The following is a 20,892-nucleotide window of genomic DNA, read 5'->3' as shown; positions in this document are numbered from 1 at the left end:
CACATAGCCAAACTGGGGACTAAGCACTCTGAACCCAGTACTGGCATAACCTGTCAGGTGGCATGAAATACTACAGTGACTACAATACCAGTCTGATGTAGACCTACACTGACAGCAATACAAGCACATGAACACACTGGGCCATTAATGGAGCCTAAGAATAGCATCCTGCCTGAGCGGCACACACCTCTGCAGCTGGCACACAGGCATACGTTACGCATGAACACATCACGCATAACACAATGCACACAAATCCTGTGTGCCAAACAGTCACAGCCTGTACGGCTAGACAACACACCTGCCACAGTTGTGTTAGCTACCTTTATTGTCTGGTACAGTGAGGTCACGCTCACCAGGCTGGACAAGGTGAAGGTCACAGTGATATGTCCATGGGGCACTATGGTCCACCACATAACACAAGCATACAGGTCAGTCAGAGGCATGGACACATATGACTCAGTCATTGTCCATGCCACATACCTTCTCCTGCTGTACTTGTAGGGTGCTGACATCATCAGTGTTTAGAAAGGGGAATGTGCATCCTGTAGTGTGTTTTCCCAGTTGCCAAAAGGGACATTTCCCTCACACAGACTTGCACACACACCACCCCCACTCACAAACACACTGAGCATTTGCAGGATTCAAACCCCTACCTAACTATGTTATGACATTTGAGACGGACACATTAGCAGAGTGTGCTATTTGCATTACTGGGAGGTTTCCATTCTCCTGCTTTACTTATAGGGTGCTGACATCATCAGTGTTTAGAAAGGGGAATGTGCATCCTGTAGTGTTTTTTCCCAGTTGCCAAAAGGGACATATCCCTCACACACACCCACTGAGCATTTGCAGGATTCAAACCCCTACCTAACTATGTTATGACACTCAAGACAGATGCTATTCTCATTACTGGGAGGTTTCCCTTCTCCTGCTGTACTTATAGGGTGCTGACATCATCAGTGTTTAGAAAGGGGAATGTGCATCCTGTAGTGTGTTTTTCCAGTTGCCAAAAGGGGGATTTCTCTCACACAGACTTGCACACACACCAACCCCACTGAGCATTTACAGGATTCAAACCCCTACTTAACTATGTAATGACACACGAGACGGACGCATTAGCGGAGCGCGCTATTCGTATTACTGGCAGGTCTCTCTTCTCCTGCTGTACTTATAGGGTGCTGACATCATCAGTGTTTAGAAAGGGGAATGTGCATCCTGTGGGGAGGCAGACGCCAAGCACACTCTGGCTAAGCTGTCATTCCCTAGGGCAAACAGCCTAGTGTTGACCTCTACACCCATATGTTTAATTGTCAAATGCACATTATTTGTTGCTGATAGACTGTTTGCAGGTCTTTATTGCCATAGCATTCCCTGTTTGTATGAACAACTTGTGTATCTGTGGAAGATGTTTGCATATGGGAGGGATCCACTATATCACGTATGTCTCTGTAGTCATTTAACTGTGTGCACTGGGCAGATTGCTGTAATGTGGTTGGTTCCTGGAATAACACGTACAAATACCAGATATGTGTGGCCAACTGCTAAACTGAGATTTGGCCTAAGTGTGTGAGCATGCCCAGTTCAGCCTTCCCATGGCATGTTGTTTGACATATGTCTCATTTATCAAAGTGTGTGAGCATGCCCAGTGTGAGCTTTCCATATGTTGAACTCTGCAGCCCACCACATTTGTGGATGAGTGTGAACATCAACAAATATCTCCTGTTTATGGTTGTGTGTTGTGTGTCATGTTGTGTAGTTAACTGTCCGACTGCTTTGTGTGTGAACACAACAGGGATTATACTGTGCCTGCAGGGTTTACATGGGATACTTTACATACAGTTGTCAACATCCTTTCATACTGACCTAACACTGTACTACCGTATAGTGTACTGGTTCAGTACTTTCACTGTGGTAGACAGTATCCTGGGCTTTAGTCCTATCACTGCTTTACATTTCCATAGTGAGCACAACAGCCTGGTTAGGGGCCAGTTGTGCACATCTGACCATGTTGCATTATGTTCAGATATGAACTACTTAAACCAGGCTTGTCCAACATTGGTAGTGTATTCCACAACATAGGTGTACATTTGCAAACACTAGCGATGTGCCCTAGGCCATTTCTAATGCTAGTCGGAGAGTGTGTTTGTCCTTCGACACACATTGTAAGTGGAGTTTGCCATGACATATGTCATGGTTAGTATACTGTGCCTCTGTCTACCTGTGACATAACAGTGATACCCAGGGTAAACCTACCATCTCCCATTCACTCATCAAGATTCCTCTTGAGGAGAATCGATGAGTGACTCTATGTATAGCCTGTACTGGGAGTTTACTCATGAGTGGGGGTGGCTTCTGTGTTATGGATCATGCAGTACAGCTTGTCCTATGTATGTCAGTGCTGGGGTTCAGGTCTCTCATGTGCATAGCTCACTGCCATTCAGATTGTACAAGGTGCAGCATGTTTATTGATACCAGCTTGGACATGGCTTTATACATCAGGCACAGCTTGCCTCTGGGTGGGCAGTATGGTAGTGTGTGTAGCTGCAGTTTGTTTAATCAGGCAACACATGGCATCTGTGCAAGCTCTTTGATACTCCTGGTGAGGTACTGTTGTGGACTTTACAGTTGATGGAGGTGTCTGCTGAGGTACATCCCACATGGGCTATTGTAGTCATTTGTAACGCTGATGAAGGATGACTGCAGAGCCACAATGACCTCCCCTTATCTAGATCTGACAACATTCATGATTAGGTGGGTATATGGTATGTTTCTGTAAACACTACAGCCACATGTTTGTCCAATGCAGGATATCTATCACCTTGTGTGCCCAGGTATCTCATTACATGTTAAGTACATAATGGGTTAACACCTATGTGGTAATTGGTGGGCACTTACTGTATATCCATGGGGGTTGACTATACACTTTTCTGCAATTAGCTTGCTGACATGGCTATGGCACCAGTTGTCTGTTTCTATGTGGCCCTTTTGTGGGATGCTTGTGTCAGCTGGAGGGTCACATATGGTGAGCAGTTTGTAGTCCTCTGCAAACATGTTCAGACACAGTCCTTCCATGTTGGCCTGTACCTATGGGACATATATACCAAACGAGGGAGGTCCCGGGACCAAGCCTCGTGGGATGCCAGTTATATCTGGCTTGTAGTCTGACATGGCTGCAACATGTCTGACCATGTCAGTTCTGTCCTTGGTCTGGTTTGCAACCTCTCTACTGACATAGGGGTTTATATTTAAGCTGGTGAGCATATCTATAATGAACACGTAGGGTATTGTATAAAAGCCTTTGCAAGGTCCAGCTACACTGTGTGGACCACATTGCCCTCATCAATGACCTTAATGACTGTTTCAAATGAGTCAAACATGTTTAGGGGCAGGATCTGCACTTAAGAAAGCCACACTGGGTAGGGTCCGGTGTCAGTAAGTCCCCAATATCTTTATGTCTGCGGTACATACTGATCCTTTCCATAGCTGTGCAGACCGAGCTTCTCAGGATTCTGGGGTGGTAGTTTTCAGTATCCATTCAGGCAGCACCTTTGTTGAGAAGGACCACTGTTGTTGTACACTGCTCTTTGGGTACATATCCTGTGGTAAGGCTGACATTGAGCAGTAGTGTGATTTGGCATTCTATTCTTCTTGGAGTCCATGTTGGACTCAGCCCAGGACACCATCTCATACCATTGCTGATGTGTGTTTTGCTTTGTAGATGCTGGCTGTTACCTCAGCATCTGCAATGTCAAGGGGCCAGCAGTCTGCTGGGATAGATATTTTGCATTCTGGGGGGGGGGTTGCACTGCACCTGTCAGGATGTATGTTGGCAATATGTGTGTGTGTTTGGTATGTTGTTTGTAATATTTGTGTGATTTAGAGCATACCTGTGAATTCCCAATACGGTTCCTAACATCAGTTGTGGAAGCCTTGGGATTATCCTTAGTGTCCTGTACAATTTTTATCTTCATAGGTTCATAGGTTCATACTAGGCTATCCACCCTAGGGCATTTGTAAGCCTAGCCAGAGTGTGTGTGGCTTTTGCCACCCCTTGCTATGTGAATATTATGGCCATTTATGATTTGCTTTGCTGTGCCTCTGTCTGGACGTGACACAGTGAAGACCCCCAGTGTAACTCTACGATCATCCATCCACTTGGCAAGATTCCTGTAGAAGAGTGTCAGTGAGGGGCTCTGCCTAACATGGAGTGGGATTCTGTTCCAGGGTGTGGGGAGCCTCTGGGTTATGTATCTGTCCCTCCAGCACATCCTATTTCATTATGTGTTGAGGTTGACATCTCTCACTCTCACAGCTCCAATGGCTTTTAGTTTTCTGGGGTGGAGCATGTCCATTACTCCTGTGTTGGACATGGCCTTGTACAACAGGCATGCAATGCCTCTGTGTAGGCAGTATGTGACTGCATTCAGCTGGGGTGTCTACAGCCAGGCAGCATATGACATATATTTGAGACCCTTTATCCTGTTGGTGAGGTACCTTTGAGGTCTTTCTAACTGCTGCAGGTGTCAGGTAAGGTACATCCCAAATGAGGCATTGTACTAGATTATGGGTGTGATAAGAGAACAGTATAGGGGCATAATGGCCTCTGTTGACGTAGATGTGAATCCTTTCATGATACGGTGTCCAATATAGACAGTCTTCCTAGCCACATTGGCAATGTGAGTGTCACATAACAGGTTACTGTCCACTTGTGTCCCTAGGTCCCTGATTAATCCTTCCATACATAATGGTTTACCACCTATGTGGTAATTTGTGAGTACCTTGTTTGGTATTTGGTGGGACATTCATACTGTCCAGTGTCTTCAGGACGGCTGGGTGGGGTTCCTGTGTGTGAGAGTGTGGTCTGTAGCATGCTACAGACTGTACAGCAGTCTTGCCTATGGTTAGTTGCACATGGGTGGACTCCAATGCCTTGTGCATTGTCAGTTACCTGGACGTATGGGTGTCTGTGCTGAATATGGATACTCACCCTCCTTTTATGTTTTGTTCCAGGTTTTGGGGCCATGACACATGATATGTGGTATAACCTGGTAGTGCTGGTGTGCTGTCAGGAGGCTTGCAGCAGGTTTCTGTCACTGCACAGACATCAATGTTCTCCATACTGGGGATTGCCTCGGGAGCATGCATATTGGGGTTTACACATCTGGCATTGGTCAGCATTACCCTTATGTTTCTTTACACTTATGTTTTGTAGGGTGGGGGGTTAGTCTTTTCAGCCTTGCCTACGAAAGGCTCTATGGAGGTGGCAAAAGCATTATCCAATATCCAGACACCCAGGGGTAAGAGGTGCATGCCATCCCTGGAACAGCTGCGTGGCTTGTCAAGCATGACATCCCAAGCAGACAGACATTGCATCCCCTTGGAATGACACCAGTAATTGTGCCACTTGTTATAACTGATCATTCCGTGTTTACTGTGGCATCATTCTTGGTGAGGGTAGGATGCTGAAAATGGTCAGTGTCATACCAGCCTGGACTACATAATCAGAGAGCTCATCTATGTCTCTTTTCATGTAGTCCGGGGAGGTACATCTCAGGTCATTCACACCAGCATGGACTATGACTGCATCATATTTCTACTTGCTTTGGGGTGACCTGCATACTTGTGTTATGTGGCGTATTGTAGCAGCCTACAGGCAGCTTACTGTACCCTTTCCCTTGTTCAGTCTGGTGTGCGGGACAGCAGCGTGTCTCACTATGGAGTCACCTATTACAACTGTATCAGGCATGTTGTTTCTCCTTCTGGCCTGTGACTGTTTGGCACACCAGCTTTGTGTACTATGTGTTGCATGTGCTATGTTTGGAGGTTGTTTGATTGGGTGTCTGCTTTGGAGGCCTCTGTTGGTGTGGTGTGTTTGTAATTCGGGCCTCCGGGAATGTTTTTCTGTGTTTATGTCTTTGGTTTGCAGTTGTGATAGGTCTATGTGGGACTGGATTTGTGGTGTGTGTGGTTACCTTCTCCTCCTGACTAGTTTTGGGAGTACTGAGTTGAGGGAGCTCAGCCTCCAGTTTGGATAGATGGTTGCATCTCTCACATATATTTGTATTTCTTGGGGGGAGTTGGGGGTTGTCTGTGTACTTGGAGCAGGTATAACATTGCCTCAAGATTCACAGATTCAACTTGTTGTGGCTGGCCTTAGTGGATTGTATGTGTGGACATATTTTATTGCCATACTACTGATCAGTGATTACTTCTTTTTTATGTTTGCTCTATCATGTAGTAGCTTCCTCATTCTCTTGCATGGTTTGGTTATGGCTGGTGTCCACCATGCCAAATGCCTGTGTGTATGGCATTGTGTCTTGTTTTAATTTAGGATTGCATAATCCAAGCATTCCTGGCAGTGTTCATGGAATGGCTGTATTACAGGTTCTGAGGTGTGGCTCATATTTTGTACCTCCACAGGACCTTTAATGGATTCCACATCAGTTTGGAGGAGTGCAAATATTGCTTTACACATGTTTTTCACTGTGGTTTTTTGGCCAGGGACTGTGGTCAGGATTTGTATATCCAGTGTGATTACTCTATGGTCTGGTTTTACCAGTGAGCAATACACGTCTCGTCTTGCCATCCAGTACCCATGTTGCTGATTATCACATCCAGTATGCTTACCCCTCTTGTGGGAGTGGTACATTGTTCCTGGGCATTTTGGTTTATGAATTCTATGAACTTTTGTCCTACAGTGTTGGAGCTAGTATAATGCTCCCAGTCTATGTCTGGGTATTTTCAGTCACCCAATATAATGTGGTTTGGAGGACTTGATATATTCATGTATTCCAACATAGGCCAGGTGCAGTTCCTGGTGTTGGAACGGTATTCTGTAGCAGGCTATAAACTGGGGGGCAGTTTTAGCCACTGTTACTTGACCGTGGCTAGTCCATGCTGCTTCTTGTTGTGGTACCAACATGGGGGTGTGGTTATCCTTGACAATTATTGCTAGTCACCCTCCTTTTGTAGCTTGTTCCATGTTTTGAGGCTGTACAGCACAGTATGAGGTGTAACCTGGTAGTGTTAGGGTGCTGTTATGAGCCTTGACCCAGTTTTCTGTTACAGCACAGATATCAACATTCTCCATACTGGGTGCATTTAGACTGCATGCATCTTGCTGTTTAGACTTCTGGCATTGGGTAGCATTACATCTAGGTTCTTATCCCTTCTGATACCTATGGAGGTAGGTTTGTGTTTTGAGCCTTACCTATTCAGGGCATGCTGTGGGTAACAACAGCCTTTGCCAGTATCCATACGGCCTACACTGATAGGTGCATGTCAGCCCTAGCAGATGGAGCATCATGTCATGCTCAGCATGTCATCCCAGGCTGGCACACATTGGATCCCCTTTGACTAACTGCGATACTTCAGCCAATTATTGCACTTGATCATCTCATTGTCATATTGTGGCATGATGCTTGGTGAGGGTAGGATGTTAGTCACGGTCCTCAGGTGTGCATATAGTACATGGTGTTACATTACTTAACACATGGCATTCATGCCTCAGGTGGTGCTGCAGGGCTGCCTCTGTCGGATGCACATATTACACTCCCTGTACATGTTTGTGAGCAGGTCATGTCATTTTAGGCATCCCTGTTGTTATTTGAGTGAGTCAGAGGGGGTATCATTCCCAGGGTTCCTACTGAGCCAGTGTATGTGCTATGCGTTGCCTCTTTGCCAAGGCCAGGGCATACTGGGTACGCCTCCTTCGGCCTACTGGGGTAGGCTCAGGTTGTTCCTCCTCCAAGTCACGCTCTGCCTGTGATGGCCTTGGCAATGGTAGGGGGCTGTTTGGCCCAGCCCTATGCTGGTCCTGCTGCAGCTGTTTTCGCAAGATCATATTATGTAGCATAGCACATACCATGACAATTTGGGTACATGTAGTTGGTGTGTACTGCAAGGCTCCACCAGATGTGTCCAGACACCGGAACCATGACTTGAGCAGCCCAAACACACGCTCTATTACATTACGTGTTTGTGCGTGTGCCTCATTATGGCATTCCTGTTCAGGTGTGTGTGCGTTTCTGATGGGTGTCATCAGCCACGGCTCCAGTGCATAACCTGCATCCCCCACTAGGTGTCCGTGTGGGATGTCCCCATTGGCAAATGTCTGGTACAGCTGCATCAAATGCCAGATGTGGGAATCATGGTAGCTCCCAGGGCAGCCAGCACACACATTCATTATTATGCCCTGGGCATCACACACGACCTGGCAGTTGATGGAGGGAAGCCCTTGCGGTTAATGTAGGCCCTACCCCGCTCACCGGCTGGTGCTTTGATGCATATGTGCGTGCAGTCTATTGCACCCACTACCTCAGGGTATTCCGCTATTTGCTGGAAGAGATGCATATTGCTGGCCAATACCTCACGGGCATTGGGGAAATATACATAATCACCGACATGTGCTGACATGGCATCCAGGAACTGGTGCAGTACCCTGGAGGCTGATGCCTGTGATATCCCCATCATATTACCAGTTGGTGTCTGGAAGGTACCTGTTGCTAGTATTCTTAGGCCAACACATACCTTGGTTTCCACTGGGATGGGTTCCCCTCTGTTGGTTCTGTGTGTGAGGCGTGGCCTGCACAGCTCCACTATTTGCTGCAGGAGGTCTCTGTCCACTCTATAGTGCTCTACTATCTCCAGCTCATGTAACCTGTGGTAGGTGACCCTGGGCCTGTACACTCTTCTCCGTCTCCTCACTGTGGGTTGTCTGGCACCATCTGCATTGTCACCACCCTCAGCAAGTCGCCTATATCTCATTATGACAGCTATGGCAGCCCCTAGCATTTCTGCTCTGAGTTCAGCTTTTTCAGTTTTCACTTCTAATAGCTTACTCCTGTCTTGCAGTGTCTCTTGAGAGAAACATCTTGCACTGCTGTTTGCAGAGTGTTAAGTGTTGGGCTGAGCTACTATTCTGCCTGTGTAATTGCCTGCTTCTAATTGTTTTCACCTGCTAGCTCCAGCAGTATTCCCTGCTAGCTTCCTACTAATTCTGTTGCTTCCTTTTTCCTTTCTGTTTCCTCAGGGGGGAGCAGCGTGTATACCAGCAGAAACACGCTCACAGTGGCTTACATGCGCGCACACATGCTTACATGGTTTACAATCGTCTTATTCGGGTTAAAACGCGCACACACCAGCTCAAACAGTGTTATAGGTCTGCCAACAGGCTTCTACCTGCTAAGTCTGCCCTACACGCGCGCACACCCGCGCAAACAGTGTTAAACATCTGGCAACATGCTCCCACATGTTTAGTCTGTCTTACACGCGCGCACACTGTTTTACTCGTGCTTCATGGCGCGCACACGTGCGCATGCATGCCCAGCAAGAAACTTTGGTGTAGGCAACAGTGTACACCTTCCATTTCTTGACTTTCCCATTGTGGCACTCCTCTTTCCATGATATGTGTCTGACATCTGTCATGTAACTCTGACCTCCAGTGAACTGCATTTCTTTCTGCCATTCCCCCCTGTGATGTCACCTATCTCCTACTCTGTTCCTCCCCCTTATGTAACTCTTACACTACTCAGAATGTGCTCATTTGCTATGTGACAGTGAAATTCAGTATCCTAACACTCATTTGCATCAGATTGCCTACTAATGCTTAGTTACATGTCTTAGACTCAGCTTCCCCCCTTAGCAACCACTATATGGTGGCCATGTTGTTTTTGGTCTGCTGGTCCCTGCATTGTAAATCCATGTATTGCATAAAACCCACATTTGTGGGTTTATAACCTTCATTTAGATGGTTTTATACAGCGCAACCCGTTTGCGCGGAGCTGCGCTGGGTTTAAACATCGGCGATCGCCGGAAAAAAAATTATATTTTTATTACTTTTGCATCAGGTTACCTTGCCAATGGCCACATATTTGGCCATTGACATGCTGCCTGACACATATGCACCCTATATTTGGAGCTGACATGGCTCCATTGTGTTTTTTGCAGAAACGTACTCAGTTGTCAACTGAGTACATTTCTGCAGCTAAAACGGCTCTTACACGGGCTGCTTTGGGCTTCCTGCATCGCTAATCTACCTCATTTGCATGCTATTCTGCTGCAAGTGAGATGATTAGCTTATCCACGCCCACTCCGTGTAAGAGACCTATTAGCTGGTCTCTTACACGGACTTTGGGCTGTTCCTGGATCGCGAAGGCTGCATGGAGTCTTACACTACTCTTAGACTCTGTGCAAGCCTTCGTGAATCCTGCCCAATATCTTATAAAAGTCTGGACTTTCAAACTGCTGATTTTCAATCAACTGTCCTGCCGTTACTGCTATCAATGGAACACATGCATCGACAAAAGGATATGGTAGTGTGTGTATGTATGTATATAAATATATGTGTGTGAGTATATATATATATATATATATATAAAATTATTTAGAATTCAGAATTTAGAGATTTAGCCAATCAACTCACAAGGTTTTGAGAAATGGGTAGAAAACAAGAGAACTTGGAATATCCCACACAGTCATGGGAAGATCATGTAAATGTCATGCAGACAATGAAGACCACAAGTCAAGACTGGACCTTGGATACCGAAGTTGTGAGGTAGATATATTTAGCCCAGCAGTACTACGCTGCCCACAGCTCTTATGCATTTCTTCTTACAAAGGAATGATCACCAACATGCTTATGGATTGCAAAGCTGTTTTAGTACAATGCCCCTTTTGGCATGTACCTCTCAAAGCACATGCAGCAGCTGGAAAGACCACAGAGGTTCCTTACAAGGAGAATCCAGGGCCTCAGATATCTACCATACACAGATAGGCTAAAAGCCATATCCCTCTATTCAGTTTCATACAGACTCCTCAGAGATAACCCCTGTCTGGCATACAAGGCGATCAAAGACCTCACCTTGATGGGACTGCTGCATATCCGCAAGTAAAGCTCCACTTGAGTAACCTACATGGGCAAACTCAACCTGGTCTGTGACATCAACAAGACTTGTTGTTGGGACAGATTTGTGTCCCAGAGACTCCCCCATCTATGGAATAGACTCCCTCTCCACCAATGGTGGCTGGTGACTTCAAATCAACAGGGGTCTGCAGAAGACAGTAGAAGGGCTGGGGTGAATGAGAAGGGGTGTGGCCAACTAGAAAGGGGCAGAGTTATGGTACAGTGGGATCAATGCTGGCTATACTTACCAATTTACATGAAATAAATGTCCTGTCACTATGGCACATGCTGAATACTCTACACAGCACATTGTTATATGTATATACAGGTTGGTTTGAAGACCTATCTTTGCAACATATGCGTTTTCAGCTGATATATATATATATATATATATATATATATATATATATATATATATATATACACACACACACACACACACACACACACACACACACATTGGATATAAAAAGTGTACACACCCCTGTTAAAATCCTAGGCTTTTGTGGTATAAAAAAAATGAGACCACAATAAAACTTTTTAAAACTTTTCCCACCTTTAATGTGATCTATAACCTGTACAATTCAATTAAAAAACAAACCAATCAGTTAGGGGAAAAAATATAAAAAATAAAAAACATAGTCCAATAAGCTGGTTGCATAAGTGTGTACACCGCTAAACTAATAACTTTGTTGAAGCACCTTTTGATTTACTCACAGCATTCAGTCTTCTTGGGTACACACCTGTCATCAATTAAAGATAATCCAATTAACCCCTAATAAAGTTCACTCTGTGGCAGAAGTAAGAGTTAAAAAGTAAACCTCATAAATTGTTCTGAAACTGATTTGAAAGTTACAAGAAAATTATTTTTGGTCCTTTGTATTGTACAAGTTCTGTTGCATCACTACCCATTCTGTTTCTGCTTAGTATGACCACATGTACATAACACTGTGTCAGTACACCTGGATTTATAATGACTGTGCATGCATAACATTACTAGTTTGGCCCAGGATGACCACGTGTACATAACACTGTGTCAGTACACCCGGATTTATAATGACTGTGCATGCATAACATTACTTGTTTGGCCCAGGATGACCACGTGCATATAGCATTGTATCAGTTTATACGAAGGAAACCAGAAAACCCAGGAAGGGCAATGATCCAAGCGAAAATGCGGTAGCTCCCAAGTAACAGTTTATAAACGCTGTATATGCTGAACTGCTACACCAAGCAGAAAACTCCCTTGAGGCAAAAGTCACAAACAAAATTCCGTTTATTGTAGAACACTTTAAGTGCTAAAATATGATACACAACTTGTGTATCATTGTGCGACGAAAAGTGTATTATATTTTAGCACTTAAAGTGTTCTACAATAAACGGTGTAGCAGTTCAGCATATACAGCGTTTATAAACTGTTACTTGGGAGCTACCGCATTTTCGCTTGGATCATTGCCCTTCCTGGGTTTTCTGGTTTCCTTCGTATAGTTTGTCTTTTGTGGATTGTATCAGTTTACTTTGACCAAGGATAATAATCTGTCACACACTGTCTTGCATCAACATCAAGATTACAATTTAGGAAAATCTTCACTGTTAAATCTTAATACACCCACATCTACAAACCACAGTAATACAGGGTATAAAGCTGTACAGAGATAATTATCCGACCAAAGCACTACACTGGTAAGCCCAATATAACACCATAATTTAGTAAACATTCATTTAAAGTGGTCATTCTGAGCAGAAATAGTATAGATTCTTACTTACTTCTGCCACAGAGCTACTACTTAATAATAATTGTCAAAATAATTCAAATATTTAACCTTTTTCTGAAACTGCAGGTGTGGTGCTTAAAGTAAGTAGGAATGAAGGCTACATTAGGAGATTCATCACTGCTTATTTGCAGACACACACACACACACACACACACACACACACACACACACACACACACACACACACACACATAAACACGCATCTCAGGAAGGGAAAAAGTATACATTTTAAAATGAAGATACACAAGGTACATATACAGCAGTAAGATACATTCTATTTTACAGTTCTGTAACTTCATTAAATCAGCAAATCTTTTCCACAGGCATCATACAAAGTCTGATTTATGCAATTCATTGCGAAAGGTACAGCTGATTCATGAATGCAAGACCACCTTTAAAAGCGTATCTCCTTAAGAGCCCTAGATCTATCATATATGTCCCAGCTGCATTTATTATGTATAACCTGTCAAACCACAATACCTCTTAGTTATAACAGCAGTAGTCCGCTTTATCTAACTCCCAATAAAAGTATGGCTTTATAGATGGGTTTAGACAAACTGCATAAGTACAGAGGTCAAGACCAATCTGAAGATACCTGCACATCTAATGGCAGAATTTATACATTCTACTTATAAATTATTCATCACATTTGATTTTAAAGCTATTGGTATTGTCATAATAACAACACTTCTGTATAACAGTATTTTGCTGCTTACAAAATACATCTTCATAAAACCTAAGCAATCATATTTATGTAACCTTATAAACTGCAGATACAACAAACATTACACTGTATTGATCTGACCTCACTTTTTCAAACAAGCTCAGCATGCAGCTCACATCAGTACTAGAACTTATTTTCCAGGTAATACTGCAGTAATAGACCTTAAGCTACCTCAGGCATTACAGTTACTGATTAAAGGTCACACTTTGCCAGGCCAGATGTTTCCCTCACTGATCTGCCTGGTCCATACTGTCTGGGACTCTGGAAAGGCTGACAGCATTACACTGAGAAACAATCTTCTGCCAAGTTTCTCCACACTTGCATTAGTTCATTGAATTCTATGCTGACATTTACAAGTTGCTTACAACTATGTATGCAGTGATTTTTTCACACTTTTTATGTACAGTCCTTCATACCAGAATAACTAGGAAAGCATATATTTGTTTAATCATTCAAACTGTTTAAATTCATAGAAAAATAAGGCAGCTCTCTGTCCCTAACCAAAGAGTTCCTGCAAAATGCCCTCTCATGAAGGTCCTGTCACACAACTGCCTGTTACCTAATGGCAACATTCTCTACTCTCACCCTGACCAGTTACAGTTTCAAATGAGTTTGGAACACACAGTAATTTTATTTCCCCATTTCTGCTTCTCTTGGATTGCAGAAGATGTTTTACAAATACAATCTATATATGGAAGGCATTTGGCACAAGAAAGTAGCTTAATAACCTCATCTTTTAAACCAAGTCCACATTTTTTCATTTCTGTATGTGCTACTGCTGCCTTCAGCCTACTATGCATGAAATGTAAATGTTATACGGTCCCCACTTCTTACTAAAATAATAAACTCCTGGGTCAGAATCACACACTGGTTCTGAGTGTAAAAATGTCAGACACCTACCTTGTAAACTTGTTAAAAAGAGTGACTGACTGTGTCTGTCTCCATCACACTCACGAACTGATGTTAGGAATTTTTATTTTCTTATTTCTTTGTTCTCTATCTCTGACTTCACTAACGGTTGGAACTTGGATTTGCATAGTAGTAATCGTACCATGCTACAGCTAGTACTTGTTTCTCAGTCTCTTTTTTCAGAAGAGAGTGAGAACCAATGAGTAGCCACCCAGATGTCCACATCACGTAGGTGACTGCGGACGTGGCAGTCCAACCTCCTTCCACTTTAGTGTGCGGTTAAACTGCATAGACTTCTGAGCATCACACTGATGCCTTTTCTCCTTAATCCAGACTGCTTGTACAGCAGTCCAGAATGCAGATTTACAAAAAACTAAAAAAAAAAACCCTGGAACCCGACGAGCATTTGCAGTTCGAGTTCGGGGACTTTGCAAGTCAGTCGAACTTGTAGCGAGCCACTACATATTAAATAATTATTAATGAATATTTTTTTTTTATTTTTAAACTTGAAACTTTTCTTTCTTCACAGCTGGGGGGCTGCAGTCCTGCAGTCCAATGCCACGAGCCATCACTGCTCTCCACATTAAGCAGAGTGCCTCTTTACCCTTTTTTAAGCACAACCTGGATAACTGGATGGGAAACAGAAAATATACCCCTGGGATTCTACCCGTGTCCCTGCTGGACAGGGGCATTGGGTGCTGAGCTGTCTAAACATGGGCTAAACTCTTGGATAGGTTTATAAGGGCTTCAGGGCCAATAGCCTAGTAACTTCCTATGATCCTATGTGTGTCAGTATTTTCCATCCAGTAAAATAATGCTCCAAATGAGAGCCTCCAGATCACTGTAACAGATTAGGTAATCTTCAGTGTGAATGGAAAAGTAACCACATAACCACATAATCATACGATAGAAGGAGGTTAATAATTAAAGCTGTTTGCACTAAAATTTCTTATTTGCATCGCTCTTCTTTGCAGGTTACTCTAATCTATCCTGGAGCACAAGCAAAAAAAAAAATCAAATTAACATATCCCCATGTAAGTAATAAGCACGTGACCTTCCAAAACAATGCAAAAGTTGATAGTAGCCCATCAGAAATGCCAGTTAAATGCATCAGTTTCAAACTGATATCTCTCATTGGACGATGTCCTGAACCCTCCCTTTATTAACATACCATGATATGTATAACTGGTTTTTCACATTTAGAGCCATGAATTGAATTTTAAGTCGGTTATACTTACATTTTGCATTGTGTTTCATCTGGCAGTTCTGTAAATTTTTCTTCGGTAGGTACAAAATTTAAATGAAGAGAAAAGATTGTACCAATAGTGATATCACCATCTCTAGAGAAAGGAAGTTCATTTTGCCTCTTCAAATCACACACTGGCAGTAAACCTTGGTGAAAAGCCTTAGCAAACAGCAGCAGAAAGCTTGCATACCAATTTAGTTTAAAATAAGTTACCATCTTTATAAGAAAATATTACTGTATTATTTGAGATGCTTCAAAAAAGATGATGAAATGTCCAATAGTTCATGTTCTGCAGTACAATGAGCAATATATTTTCATAAAACATTTAATTAATAATATTTAGCCTATGAAAATGTAGTTACTAAATTAAGGGTTTCGCATGACTTGAGCTCATGTAATTAGTAAGACGTTACAAATAAAATACTTAACTCTGGTTTTAATGTTAGTTAAAAGACAGTTCAGATATTTATCTGGTTAGAAAGATATATTCTGACATTACGACAACTTGTCTATTCACACGTGCCTAGCTTAATGCGAACACTACATTTGCATATCAGTGTCCCCACATTATGCCAAGCTTTAAGAGTTTTTATAATGCTGATATAATCAAGGTATAGTGAGTAAAGACAATAATTAAGCAAAATGACACTGTTTTTATCCACACTTCTTCTTAATAAACACAATAACAGCTTCTTGCATAATTAAAGAGAAGACAATCACAGAGTACAATAATGTTCATGTTTGCTAGCAGTGGTTAAGCATGCTTTAATAAAAGACCTGACATTTTCTCTATGGTTGTTATCTCAGAACCTTTATATCTCATTACAGATGTTTTCTGACTTGGAAGGAAAGCCCTGCACAAGCATTTTCTTCTGTGCGGAATACACTTTAATTTTAAAGTATATATGTTTAAAAAATGTTTAAAGATATATCTCAAGTCCTGTATAAACATTTCTGCTCATCAGGACATAACTTCACATTTAAAGCTATATCGTGACCATTTCCAAGGGGGTCTGTATTTTGTGCAAAATACAGAAGTTGAAATAACCAAAGTTTATACAACTCTACATCAGACACATGAGTTAACCAAAGAAAGAATAGTAACGACTTTATTTTTCAGTCAAGATCACATAATAGGTTCGTAATAAGCTAACTGCCCTTGCAAGCCACACCAATTATCCCTTGTGAGACTCAAACCCTGCACCTTGTAAGGCAAGCACCTTAAACACAAAATATTTTTGTCAGTAATTTACATTTTAAAAGACAAGGTTGTGCACAGACTCTTGATTTGTTGCCATTAAAGTATCATAATTATGCATACACTCTGCCTTTGAGTCATACTTCGCACTTGATATCTAAAATCTGGAAGCATATCTCTCCCATGGCCAGCTGTCAGGTAATTTTTAATGAATGAGTGCATATGTGATAAAAAGCATCTACTGAATAAGCAACTGGCCCTCTGGGTAATACAGATACACACACACACACATACGCACACACACACACACACACACACACACACACACACACACACACACACACACACACACCGTTTCAGGTAAGGCCTAGGCTTGATCTGAAAATGTTATTTACTTCACCCTTTTCCTTTTGAGCTGCTGCAACTTAAATATATCATTATTATATTTAAATGTATCAAAACAAGTTTAAGAATGGTAAAGGGAATTAATTGTTAATAAATCTGTCTTGTCAATGGTGAAACAGGTTGTTTGGACAGAGTAGTTAGACAAACAGTATGATAGAGCAATAGATAGATAGATAGATAGATAGATAGATAGATAGATAGATAGATAGATAGATAGATAGATAGATAGATAGATAGATAGATAGATAGATAGATAGACAGATAGACAGACAGACAGACAGACAGACAGATAGATAGATAGATAGATAGATAGATAGATAGATAGATAGATAGATAGATACATAGATAGATAGATAGATAGATAGATAGATAGATAGATAGATACAGATAGATAGATAGATAGATAGATAGATAGATAGATAGATAGATAGATAGATAGATAGATAGATAGATACAGATAGATAGATAGATAGATAGATAGATAGATAGATAGATAGATAGATAGATATGGATAGACAAAGGCTAAAAAGAATCTGCCAACTCTTCCTTAGGACATCAAAGGAAATAGAAAGAGTACTTCAAGTGGATTGTGAATGAAGAAATTCTATTGAAGCTCTACTGCCCCAGACACAGCCTATGATGACATAGGATGAAGAACCCACCTGAGAAATAGTAGGAAGAGCACTGAGGAAAATGAAGTCAAGCAAAGCAGCAGGTTCAAATGAAGTCACAGCAGATATGATGAGGATGCTGGTTGAATTAAGGAAGAAGTAGCCACTGAGTTCACTCATCATTCTATGGAAAGAAAACCATATCCTGGATGAATGGACAATAAGCATTCTAGTGTCAGTATACAAGAACAAAATGGACATTCACAACATCGGACAGTACAGAGATATCAAACTCCTGTCACACTATATGAAAGTGCTGGGGGGGTAACTGATAAATGAATGCAGAGAGAATGTCTATGGTCTGAGTAAAAGTTCAAGTCATTATAATATCTGTGTCTAGCACATACTCTGTAATCCCTATCCATGCCAGACTTTTCTGCCATCATCATCATCGACATTCCTCAGATATCCATTTGTAGATATTCCACAGTGGTGGTGATAGACAAAGATTCACCTGTCAACACAGCAAAGCATGAATCCCAGTATAAGTATAACCCATCTCCTTTAACAGTCACAGTGCAGATTCATTATTGCTGGGCATACAAACAGTATTATATAATACCTTACCTTGTGCAGATGAATTGAGGTTCATATCCCTGATTTTCCTATAGTGCCTGAAAAACAACATTATTGAGATATGCAGTGACTAAAGGAGCAATGGAAAATAATTGCAGTGAAATACAGGTACAGCATTATCCACATGGGGCATCTCTAGTGAATATTCTTGTAACACATTGCATCCTAGCTCCAAGGTTTATGTACACCATGGGACTAGGAGAAGCCATCTCCCCCCAGCATAGGCCAGAAACTCCTCTATGTCAAAGATGGCTTGACTGAAGGCCCTCCTCCTTTTACCCTATCTTCCTCTGCAAGGCAGACAGCACATTTTTCAAAAGCTAGAGTAATATCAGTGGCTCAACTCCTAACTTGCTCATAGTTGCTGTCCTGGTCACTGACAGCAGTAATATCAACCACAAGATCCTGTCAAGCACCTTCATGGTAGAGTCACTCAGAAGCCTCCTATCTGAAGGGTCATTGGTTATGGGGAAAGAGGACCTGCAGTAGTTCCTCATTCTCTGCATAAGAGAACTTTTGCACTTTCTATACTTCTTCTCAGTGAAGACCGTGGGCTTTCCATGCTGAGATTTTGCCAGTGATATTGCTGCATCTATGAAAAAATATTATGTCACCATGCCAATAACAACTGCCTCACTACCTTAATGGCTACCTCCTTTTCTGCATACCAACTGGGAGTGCTTACATTAGATATAGGAGTTCACCCATAACCTTCTAAAACTGTCAGGCCTGCAATAACAAGTGCAAACATTGTTCCCCATCCTGAAGCACAAACAGGATTACAAATTATAGTAACTAGTCTGATTCGGTTCCCCCTTCTCATCAAATATTGTCTTGTGTGCACTATGCCACATGCTGTTCTTTAGGGACATCACAGGTTACTTCCTGCTTTGCTCATCACTGGCACAAAAACACACTACACAAGTGCATAATACTTTTTTGTTGCCTCTGTACTCCAATTGAATGATTGTGGGATTTCCATGTGACTGTTTTTTTCAGTTATTTGTTGGTCTACAGATATGCCTTAAATTCAAACAAAATATGTGCTATACTGTCCCATCTCAAAGGTGGCCTACCTCCTGTAAGAGCTGCACTTCACAACTGGTGTTGGCTGTGCCTCACATTAACCTTGATTTCTCTTGTGCACAATACTCCCTGCATCTCCCTTCCTCTTCTTAACTTTTAACCCAAGTAATACATTTGCAGTTATAAACAGTGATGTACCTGCAAGTACAACTTTGAAAGAAGCTGCACATACCTTAATCAAGTTGAAATTCAGCATTCCACATTGTTCTTTATCAAAACAGATTTTCTGTAGCATGATGAGGGTGTCTGTAGCTGTTAGTGCTTATATCAAATGGATTTGGGCCACTGGCTATGATGATTATGCAAACAGGAACACTGCTTATGAATGTGTTAGAACTGTTCAATTTACACATTGTGCCAATGAGCAGATCCTCATGGAAAGGTCTACATGGCATCACGCACATACTGGTAATCCTACAAGGTGAATTGTGCAATTCTCAGGCATGCAGGTATTTCAAGGGACATTCATGTAACTTTCAGCCACAACCTATAAAGCATAAGTTCACCTAAGCACAGAATCAGTATCATAGTCACAGTATATGCTATACTGAAATACTTTGGTTGCCATATTTATTATTTACTTATTTGTGCTTTGGTAACTGGTTTAGTCCCTAAGCCAGTGGCCTCTTTTCAGTGAAGACATGAGGTGGTATTTTCAATGAGTAGTGTAAATTTGGACAGGGTACTAGGGAACTTTCCCTACTTGTCTTTTCAATAAGAGCTACTGTATCTTTTACAGTCACTAGAGCTACAACCAGGTTAGGCAGGCAGATGGGACTTTGGTTTTACATCTCTTCTGAAGAATGACACATTCTGGAATGCAGCCCCCCTCCCCATGATACACTATGGTGTCAGTACTGGAAAGTAATCCAAACAATTCAGGTGAGAATAGAATTCACTGTCTTCTGATCTTCCAGCATTAAATACAAGTTTATTATTTACTGAGCTATTTACACTATTTCACACCTCCAAACTCATATTGGAGGAGTCCAAAAATGGTCTTATCTGTTATCAAGCCTGCCCGTAACCTAGATGCTGAGCTGCTCTGTGTTGTTCTGCAAATCTTGCAGCAGGAAATTTGTCTGTCTGTGAGATGCCAGCCACGATTGTCTGGTTGGGAACTTGTAGAATGGCAATGGCTTCTGAGGGAACTGCTACTTGTAGGGTGCCCTCTTGGTGCTCACAAGAGACAAAAGTCTTTCTCCATTTCTGACATAGGGGCCACCAGGACCAGTTGCTATGGGACTTACATCAGGGCACCCAGTATAAGTTGGATGCTTGTTACTATCTCACCAAGGTAGTGACTGAGGCCACTGGCATCCCAGCAAACTATCAAACAGTGCAGGGTCCACTAAAATGACCCGACAAAGTGCCATCCACATCTTCTTCACCAATGGGA

At 42.2% G+C, this 20,892-nt stretch overlaps 1 protein-coding gene across 1 annotated transcript in view; it reads right to left on the bottom strand.

The window, feature by feature from the left end:
• The window catches only part of LOC122791520 (vomeronasal type-2 receptor 26-like), a 182,857-nt gene extending 167,084 nt beyond the window's left edge, over positions 1 to 15,773 (bottom strand). Inside the window, exon 1 of the mRNA XM_044059261.1 lies at positions 15,550 to 15,773. Coding sequence (XP_043915196.1) covers positions 15,550 to 15,773 — 224 coding nt within the window. The remainder of the gene's footprint in view (positions 1 to 15,549) is intronic.
• Positions 15,774 to 20,892: the final 5,119 nt, after the last annotated feature.

Source organism: Protopterus annectens, chromosome 17.part0, assembly GCF_019279795.1.
Source record: "Protopterus annectens isolate FY-2018-M chromosome 17.part0, PAN1.0, whole genome shotgun sequence".
NCBI classification, from domain to species: domain Eukaryota; kingdom Metazoa; phylum Chordata; order Ceratodontiformes; family Protopteridae; genus Protopterus; species Protopterus annectens.
Note: the sequence above shows the minus strand (reverse complement) of the source record. Positions and strands in the feature narration are given on the sequence as shown.